This window comes from Megalopta genalis, chromosome 1, assembly GCF_051020955.1.
Source record: "Megalopta genalis isolate 19385.01 chromosome 1, iyMegGena1_principal, whole genome shotgun sequence".
In the NCBI taxonomy this organism is placed as follows: domain Eukaryota; kingdom Metazoa; phylum Arthropoda; class Insecta; order Hymenoptera; family Halictidae; genus Megalopta; species Megalopta genalis.
The window spans coordinates 27,412,999-27,423,397 of record NC_135013.1 but is presented as its reverse complement, the minus strand read 5'-3'; the positions used below and the strand labels follow the sequence as shown (position 1 = coordinate 27,423,397).

Below are 10,399 nucleotides of genomic sequence, written 5' to 3'. Positions count from 1 at the left end.
GGTGTTCCGATTGTTATCGATACACTTTAAGCTTCTTCCAATAATTTCCATTTCATTCAATTTTTTCGGTAATTCATGATTCAACTTGATCGAAGTTGAAGCAGATTAAAAATTGTATTTAAAGAAACTTGAAATTAAAGTTTGTTGACGTTGCCAGGCACGAATGAAACACCCTGTACAAACACCCTTGAAGTCGTTATCTCGTTCCCATGATTTTCGAAGAAGAAACTAAGGGGACTTTACAGGTTCCACCATGAGATAAAGTCTATAATTACCTTACAATTTTACGAATCAAATAAGTCACCCTGTAGAACGAAATAATTAAATATCCTCTCATGAGACTTTTCCATCGATCTTCAGACTAAGCAAGTGCAGTCAATTCTCCACAATTTGCCTTCAGATTATGCACAAAAATCGCTCATTTTTACAGTTGCCGATTCCCAACAATTCTAAAAACGAGGTGCAAGGCTCGAATAATCGTATCTTCTCTTCCCAAATTGTCCATTTTTGTTTACAAGCTGGCGGAAAATTAGGGAGAATTTACTACACCGCTGGAACCAGGAGAGAAACGACAAAAAATAATGACGACCACTTAGATTGCTCGGAATATATTTTCGTTTACGACAGAATACATTTCACAGACTCTTGTTTTGCACATTGCAAGGCAGAAAAGCTCGACAATTTTTCTCTTGCACACCGAAAGCCGCTGGAAATTGCAACACTGTTCTCTGGTCATAGTTTCTGACCGAGGCTGGATTTGGTTCGAGCGGCGAGAAGACTCATAAAAATCAGATTTCTTAAAGTTATGCAAAATATAGGATATACTTGTTGTTGTACGAACGTAACGGATGGCATCGGGTTTGCTTGACGAGCAACAAAGTTTCCAAGCGGATTGCTGCTTGCCTCAGTCCATTGATTGATACATCGATCGGTACATTGCAGCTGAAACATCGAAATTGAAAGACTAGCTGCGTGTCAGATCATCGATCGTCTGCGCGAGAGATGCTGTCTCCGAGGGATGTGTCGAAGCCCGAGAACTCCTTGGTCATCCTCTCCGGATCGTTCTGGACATTTCTCCCTAGCAGTCGGAACGGCGAATCCTGTAATTCAAGCGAAACTATACGATCCTGCGGAAGCTTTCCTTTGCCCTATACAGGGTGTCCCAAAAATGTTTCGCAATCCAAAAGTGGCGGGTTCCTCGGGTCATTTGAAGCAACTTTTTCCTTTGCAAAAATTTTCTCCGAGGCACCGTTAACGAGTTATTAACGAAAAACAGTGACCAATGAGAAGCGAGCTCAGTTGGCGCGAGGCGACCGAGTCAATGAACGGAACTGGGCTTCGTGCGCTGGTTGGCTGGGCCGCCTCGCGTCAGCCGTACTCGATTCTTATTGGTCACTGTTTGTTTCGTTAATAACTCGTTAACGGTGCCTTGGAGAAAATTTTTGTAAAGGAAGAAGTTGCTTCAAATGATCCGAGGAACCCGCCATTTCCGGATTGCGAGTGCATTTTTGGGATACCCTGTAGATCATCTTCGTTATTAGCATAAGACCATTCCTTAAGGACATCGGTAAAGCACAAAAATGTAATCACGCGCGTTTTCTTTAATGCCGGTCTTGGAATATCAATCATCATTAGACAACGGATCTTTATGCAAAATAAAAATGTTCTACATAAATTGCAAGATCTAAATTTAATCTTTTTTCTATAATAATTTTAATATTTTGTGAAATTAGTTAGAACCTTTTCAATGTTACCCATCCATTTTTGCCAGAAATGCACTAATGTTTTTAAATCAATGTCTCAGAGCTGGTAATAGAAATTGTTTTAACATCAAAAATCGTTTCCATTGAATTTCCTAAAATTATTTCTGTCCCACAAACACCCAAGTTACTCGACAAAAGTGACATTTATGGGCATCGAACGACAGTATCACGTTGCCTCGTGAAACAATGCAAAGAAAAACTCTGCAACAGACCTTCTTCTTCATGAAGCTCTGCAGATCGTGGCCCATGAAGAACGCGATCCTCTGCAGGCCGAAAAGTGACCTCAGCCTGAGACCAGGATCCGGCTGCAGCAGCCGTCTGAGTAGATCCTTGGCCGGCGCGGAGATCTTTTCCGCATTCGGCGGAAGCGTTCCAGGCGCTGCATAATTCGTTCCTCTGTCCTCTGGCAAAAGTTCGCTGGTCGCGCCTGCTGGATACTGCAACACAAGTCGGAATGACGTAACCCATGAGAAATGGCCGGTTCCGATCGAGCCATCGATCATCGACGCCGATTGATCGCGCATGGGAAGAGAAGCGTGTCGACGTTCGGCCGCCGAGAAAAATCGTTACGACGAGAATGAGGTCCGACACACTCTCAAGGCTTCCCAGCGGATTCTTCTGGCAGATCCGATGGCAATTTTATGGCGTCGATTAAACTGTCTGGCACGCTTCGTCGCCGGCGTCGGGTAAATGACAATCATCGGTAAATCGACGCCGGCGATAATTGGTAATTCCGTTGCGTTTCTCGGAAATTTCTCTTATCGAGTGCAACGGGGGAAAGGTCTGTTGGAATGCAGCTGCGCGACGCTGTCTTGACATTGAGGGACCCAAGATGGCGGCCGTTGGTAGCGATAATTGATCGCCGATGCAAAACTATAGAAACCGCTGATTGACAGTTAAGTGACTTTTATTTGCCGACTCATCTCGTGGATTTGTCGTTATTATTGTTATTAAACTCAAAGATATTTTTGCGTCAGAAATGAATAGTTAGAAGAGAAGTTGTAATTATTGTGAACGCCATCGAATAATCTATTCTGACGACAATGTGTACTTTTCTTAATAGATCATTGTAACAGACGTTGCGAATATTGCAACGTGCAGTAATTGATGCAACGTCGAAGCCGCCGGACTTTTATTCATTTTATTTTACTTTATTATATTCATTCAGTCAATTATAATGCTCGCTCAATGTGTGACGCGTCACATCCGTGAGCATCAACTTTTGCAAATGTTCGCGAAGATTGCATTCTATGCATTAGATTAACCCTAAAACCGCCGTTAAAATTGCTGAAATTGCAAAGACTCTTCCATAGAAAATAATCGAATCAATTCGAGCATATATCGTAACAAGAATAGCGGAGGACCTGAATAAATTCTTGTCATTCTTGAAGAGCGACACAAATCAGACACATTTAAAAAATGCATCACGTTTCAAAAGAATGTTAACATCATCCTTTATACTTAAAAAAGAAAAGAAAAACTATCGAAAGCGTAAGTATCGCACGGCTCGCAAAAGATCAATTTCGCGCGTATAAAATGCGCCAGGTACAGTGGAAATACAATAGGACAGAAAAGAGCTATTTCGTAATTCGAGTTGAAATGGCTGCTCGACCGCGCGCGAAGGGTTAATAGACGCGAGTCGCTAAGGGTGAGAGGGCGCGGCTGGCGAGAAAAATGACGGTGTCAGACCGCCTTTTTTTTCTCGCGCAGGGTTGTGTGCTTGCCCCGTGCGAAAATGAGCGGCTCGGTTCGCCGACCAATTAACAATCCGCGCTGCCATAAGAGAGCTGCACTCGAGGCCGGCGGGCCCCGTGAGCGTCGGTCGCGTCTCCCCGGTGTATTCTGTCCATAAATATTTGTTTTTACGAGTGGGAAGGTCGGCGGACTAGAGAAGCTATTACCAATGTGGATTCTAGTCTGTCCTAGGTGGTCGTAGAGCCACGCTCGGCGCTCAGGTGCGCGCAGGTATATACCTGGGAGGGTCAACGGCCACTCGCGACCCTCAACCTATTCGCTCGTTCGTATCCCTCGAGCGTGTGCCGCGACCTCGCGCGCGATCGCTTCCACCGGCGCGGCGTACACGCGGATTTCTTTGTCCTCGTCTAGTCATTTTCATTCCTCCTCTATCCAACGGATTCCATTTGCACGCCGGTATCTCTCGCCGATCCGTCATTTCTTTCTTTCTTCTCTATTTTTATTTCACGAACGCTCCGCGACCGGCTGTTGCACCTTGCGGCCGACCGCGGATTTCGGTTGCGCTACCGAAGCTGCATAAACTCGCTGTTGCATCTTTCATTAGCGAGCGTTTGAAAGCCTCGAAACCTGGCCAGCATGGTTCTATTTGTTTACGCGGGACCAAATGTATGTCATTATTTGTAAACTTTCTTTCGTAATCGTAGATCTAAATTGGCTACTCGGTTTTCGGCGAACTCATCCGTTTCTGTGTATTTGTTCCTGTTAAATTTGAACGTAATTACAAACGTGTTTCGAAATTCTTATTCACACGAAGTGGCAGCTAATTCTTTGTTCAAGCACTGATTTCAGTGACATCGAAATCAGCGTCGAGACTCGCTTGGACGACAATTTTATGTGAACTGTTTGAAATGTGATGTATTTCGATTTATTGGTTATTTTTTAGCATGACTGATCGCAAAAATACGGATAATGTAGGACTTAATATTTAGTGGAAACAAAATACACAGTTGGCATGATTTTTTGCGACATATAAAAATCATTACTCCGCGAACATTAATTCAGAAACTAGTTAAGAGAGAAACAAATTCGCGACAACTCTCGGTTATATTAAAAAAAAAGCAAAAGCATCGCGTTTTTGAGCAAAAAAGCATCGCGATCACGGCGTCTTTTCAAATAAAGATGTTCCGCGCGCTGATCTGTAATAACATTGCATTTTTAGCAATTCTTGTTCGAGCAGCTGAGAAATTGCTGGGCGCATTTTTCAGATCACTGGTTATTCTCGCAGAATTAATAACTGGCCGTTGCACTTTTCTCGTCTCCCTTTTTCTTTTTACGCAGTTCGATACAATAAACGCTCCGACGATGATGAACGAGTGCGTCACTTTTGTAAGCGATTATAACGAGTAGAAAAAACATGAAATATAGCGGCCACAGGGAAGATTAATCGAAAAGTTCCTTGATCCCAGTAATTAGCGCGCAACATCGGCGTACAGATCGGCGAATTTGCATCGCGATTCTCTATCTCCGATTCCCAGAAGCGGAGCCTGCAATTAACATCCTTGAGAATCCCATCGATAATCACGTCGCGGAGAGTTCCTAAATCATTGTTTACCGGCGCCGATCCGGAGAAAGAGGGGACGGAAATATATATACAGGGTGTACCGACATGACTTGATACGCCCCGCCGATGAAATTTCTCCCCACGATTGAGAATGTCAACTCCGTTTTCCTAGATCGACCGCGCTAGATTTTGTTTGCTCGTGCATGATACTGGTTTCGATGAAGACGAGTTTCACGACCTGTAACATCAACTTCTCCAAGGTCAGCTGGATCCGTCTACTTCCGAGAACACTTCATCTGTTTACCAACACGCTGCTCTATCGTCTCCGTTTCTAATCGACGCTAATCCTCGACGAAAATGTCCGTCATGGTTGCAACGCGTCGGGAAACAAGCGAAAGTCGGCCCGGCGAATCGTCGACTTTCGCTGACCTTGAAACGAGCGACCGCTAATAAATCATACGAATCGGTTCATTTATAAATGTAAAGTGTCTCGGTAACATGTACGAAAAAAAGAATGTGTTTACGGGCGGTACACCCGGTATAATAGATCATTCGCCGCGGCAAACGAGACGTATTCCAATTCGATCTCGCCGGGAACCTTGACCGAGGATAACGGTACAGTACGATCATTACGAGATCGTAGATAGACGATCTTTCAGCTATTTAGCGGCTGTGCCGACCAGTCTCTGTTCTGCATAGCCGGTCGAACGATTCGTGAGATTACGAAATGGTCCGTAAAGATCGGCTCGTCCCCCCGGCTCTCTGATCTATGGGCCGATGATCTTTCATTTTTTTGGTAACAGTACCTTCACAAATAGATGCCATCGGATTACTGTTTTGATCCTTTCGCCCGGGGCCTGAACAGATTTCGATCTAGCCGAAGAACACGGTGAACGAAGATTCTTTCGGATCGAGAGCTTCGAACGTGGCGTTTACTGTTCACCGTTCAAGGACGAATGTCGACATATCGACGACATTAGGACATTCCAGAAGATCCAAGCACATTTAATTCGATCATGCATATGTATAACAAATGATCAAGAACGCTTCGCTATTTTGGCTATTACAGGTAATTAAAGATCTTATTTAAATGCTCCTTGAAATGCGTACATTATTTTACTTCTTCTTTCCTACTTTCCTGCAAAAATCTTATTTTCTTTTCTGCCTTGCAAAAAACGTACTCTTGTCTATTATCTCGATGTATATAATATGTATAATTTATTTGTAATGGAAACACTTTTATCCGTCGATGAAATTAAATAAAAATTAAAATTGGATAAATGTATTCTTCACTTTTACCACCATTTAAATTTTCGATGCATAATCTAGTTTTTTGGAGAAATATTCCCAAAAAAGCTAGCAATCCTATCGGGACTTAAAAATTTGAGAATACAATTTGAACATTCCAGAACATTGTTTCCTTTATTAGAACCTGACATCTCATTTCTAAGTACACTTAATCGATTGTTAATCTCACTTTTTTTCGAATGCAGTTTATTTTGACGCAGCGTAACAGCGAACGATTAACTATATTTCATCAAGTTTTCGAATTCGCTTCAGCGATGTCGCATCGATGTACACGACGCCATCGGCGAATCGATTGAACGAAACAGCGGATTTCACGTTCGGACAGTTGAATCGCGGCGTGTCACCGAAGTCCTCGGATCCCGTGGAGAATTCGAAGTCCTCCTCGGATCCGCCCGTAAAGTGTTTGATGTACCGAGGCAGAGAAAGAAACGAAAGAACCAAGAAAGCTGCCCGACGCGTTCCTTCAAGGTGGAAAATCCAACGACAACTTCGCGAGGCAAATAAAGAAAATTCACGGCGGTCGACGGTCGCTTCCGCGAAGTCTATCTTCATGGCCACTTCGCTCCATCGCCGTCTTCGACCGCGTCTCGAGACGCGAAAAATGGCGGCCGTTGAACCCGCGGCGCCGCTTCTCGAAACGACATTTTTTTCCTCCCTCCCTCTCGGTAGCCATTGCCTACGAAAACGCGAATAAAAAACGAGCCGGAAATATTCAACGGCGATACCTGGGACACGAACGTGTGCCCATCCGTGGATTCCTCTCGGCTAGGCCGGCTAATTGCTGAGCAAACCGAGAGTCTTCGGCTAAATTCAGCGACGTTCGTTAGCACCGCGCGCTTTCGCTTCGCTAAAATATTTCTTGTACTTAGGCACCCTTGAGTACCGTCGAAGACGCTTCGTCTGCTGAAAACCACGGGACGAAAACACGAAATTGAAACTGAATTTGGTACAAATCGAGATCGATTTAGCTTCGATTTTAGAACAATTGTCGCGTTAATTAATTAATTATTCGTTGCCGATGATCGTGCATAGATTTTGGCTCGTTGATGTTTCTTTCTAATAATTATTAGATATTACGAAAACATTTAAACCGTTCGAAAAGCTTGTACAATATTTTGTTGTACTATATCATATAACTTTGTTGTATAATATTGTATAATTTTGTTGTATAATACGCTAGGTAGTAATAATCCTTCGGTTACTTCTCGTCTACGATTGCACAAGCAAATAATATATATAAATATTTAATAACAAAAAGGATTAACCTCTAATTGAATTTTGATCTTACTCAAGACTGAGACAATTTGCATAATAATTATTCCATATTAAATTGTAATGCGCGATAGTATCGCATATCGGTATGTTCTTTTAATAATAGATCGCGCGTCTCAGTTCGGAGACTTCAACGCGTGGCGTGCCTGCTCGCCTTCGTCTGTAAATTTGTACGCGATCGGAAGCATTTCAGAAACGAAAGGTGGACAGCCAAAGTATGAAAAATCGATCTCGATTCAACAGGCGTCGCTACAGAATTAAACCGAAAAGGTATTGCGGTCACGGGAGGGCTAAACGTCGAGCGAACAATGGTGAGAATCGTGCGGAGGAAACGCGCGATTTCTGGACACCGGGCTTGAAACTAAGACGCGGTTTCCTGCCACTCGGGTTCGTCCTGTATCCATTGCCATAATCGCGCATCCTCGCCGGCAGCGTTTCCTGGGGAACGGGAGCGTCGCGTCGCGCCGCGGCGGAATCCGTTTCGCGTGAAACGCTCGTAAAAGGTTCGCCGACGTGTCCTTTGCGGAACGCCGACGGTTTTCCACGCGGCTGATTTCGCAACGAGCAAATCGTGGCGAGCGGGCGGAGCATTTACGCGGGCCGCCGCCAATTTTCCCGTGAGAATTTTCACGGCTCGGGACGGCTGAAAATCGCGCGGGGTGAACAGGATCGCGAAACACTTTTCTCTACGGGGGCGTTTCTTCTTTCGTTTGCTTCCTGCAATTAACGTGCTTTACATTATAGCGTAATTGGGCTAAATTATAGATCGGCCGCCGTTATTTCGTGTTTTATGGCTGCCAGTGAGAAGCCTTTTATTTGCGCTCGGCAGCTATTTGTTCAGATGTAACGGAGCTCTGTATTCATTATTTTTCAATTCGTCGGCTTCGACTATTCGTGCGTGGTTTCGTATTTTTAACGGGGACAATGATTCGATTATGACATTTGACAAATAAGACATTATGTTTAATATTCTTAATGCGGACCTAGAAATTTGGGGAACTATTTCAGCAGCAAGACGCGAAGAAGTCATTTGCGTGATATTTTATGGTGAAGTTAATATTTTGAATTTTTTCTACAATTTTAATGGACCACGTCCATTTGCGCGTGCTTATTTTTTAAGGAGAGATTTATTTCGATGGCCGAGAATTTAGCGAAACGATTCCCCCTGTTTCTGGTTAATTAAATTTGAACCGATGAGCGTCGATTTGCGGCATTGACCATTTTGCGATGCGTAACGATGCATCGAATCCGCGACGAGCGGATGTCACGGAACGAAGAGGAAACCCGAAGATAGACTGAGCGCGTGTCTTATGTCTGCAATCGCGGCGGTCTCGTATTTTCACGCGCGCGGTTTGCCTCATTTATTTCCATTACCATTAGCCATCAACCAACTGCTGATGAATGTCCCGCGCACGAGGAGAACATCAACAGCTATTTTTATGCCTTTAGTCCAGAAAAAAAACCCGAATGACACAACGTACGGCTAAAAAAAAACTTCTAACGATACAATCGCACCGCGTTTTAAGATGCTAACACAATTTTATAAAAGTATTTCGTTCGATAGTTTCTCACGTTTTACAATCTTTTAACGGGTCTTCCTTTGTATCAACATTTTTTTCTACGAGATTCACCTTTCATTGTAAACTTTGTTATTTTAATGTTTTGCCATCGTCACATGTGATTTCACGAATAATTTTATACGTGCTAAGAATCTCTTCTTCTTTTATCTCTTATGACAAGTGGTATGGTTTTCATATTGCAATTTGCGCCACATGTTTTACCACTGAGATTCATTACATTAGAGCGGCTCAACGTTGATTGAGCAGTTAAAAATTGTTACACGCTCGACTTGACGACAAATTAAGGAATCGCAACGGAAATGATTCAGTTTTCGAGCATAGTGGATCGCAAGAACCACGATACGCACCATTCGAGCCGCAGTCATTCCTAATTCCTGTCCATAAAAAGAGTAATTAAGAATGCGAGCCTGTTATTCGACGGGCAAAGTAATTGCGAAAAAATACGAAGATATTTCAATCCGCGATAGAATTCCTTCGCAAATGAATATTGTAAAACCGGTTTGGGGTAAAACGATGTCAAGAACACGCACAATTGCATCCCACGATTGATATTAAAAACCTCAAATTCCAGGACTGAAGAGGCAACACAGTTGCCATGTACTATTTTTGGAAGGAGTACAATAATTAGCGATCGCGTTCGACCAGCTGGAACGAGAATGTCAGAAATCACTTCGCAGTCGACAAATGAACCCTTTGCACTCGAAGCTATTTTAATGATATTTTAAACATAGTTTCTGATCTACACTGTTTCTATTTTATATGATCTATCGCGATTTATGCATACGAAAGCCTATTGGCAAGTACAAAACTTGCAATTTTAAGAGTCTTTCAGATATAAACGAGCCTGATACTATTACAATTATTTTGAAAAATAGTATAGCAATATTTAGTGGCGCCTCAGAGTCGCCACTCGAGTGCAAAGGGTTAATCTTTTCCTAAAAATAGCCTCATTCTTACTGTACATTTCAGTACATTTTAGCGTACAATTTGGAGGCACTTTAGAAATGATTAAATCGAGAAAAATAAATAAGTGGAGACTCGGTAGACTTTAACATCTGTACTACAATATCGATCTTGCAGGTGATCATGCTAAACGAACAATAAATAACCTACTCTTTGATTTTTATTACATCTATCAAGCTACCAAGTTACCAAGTTCAATCATTGAAGATTGTTACTATTTCTCTATTTGAAATCTGTCGAATTCAATCTTTAAACAT

General features: G+C 42.8%; 1 protein-coding gene across 5 annotated transcripts in view; it reads right to left on the bottom strand.

The window, feature by feature from the left end:
* Window positions 1–592: 592 nt before the first annotated feature.
* The window catches only part of S6KL (ribosomal protein S6 kinase like), a 71,472-nt gene continuing 61,665 nt past the window's right edge, over window positions 593–10,399 (bottom strand). For all 5 annotated transcript variants that reach the window (XM_033469962.2, XM_033470005.2, XM_033469989.2 and 2 more), the window contains 2 exons: window positions 1,976–2,200; window positions 593–1,100 (listed from right to left, as the gene is read on the bottom strand). In XM_033469962.2, coding sequence (XP_033325853.2) covers window positions 981–1,100; window positions 1,976–2,200 — 345 coding nt within the window. In that variant the 3' untranslated portion in view covers window positions 593–980. The remainder of the gene's footprint in view (window positions 1,101–1,975; window positions 2,201–10,399) is intronic.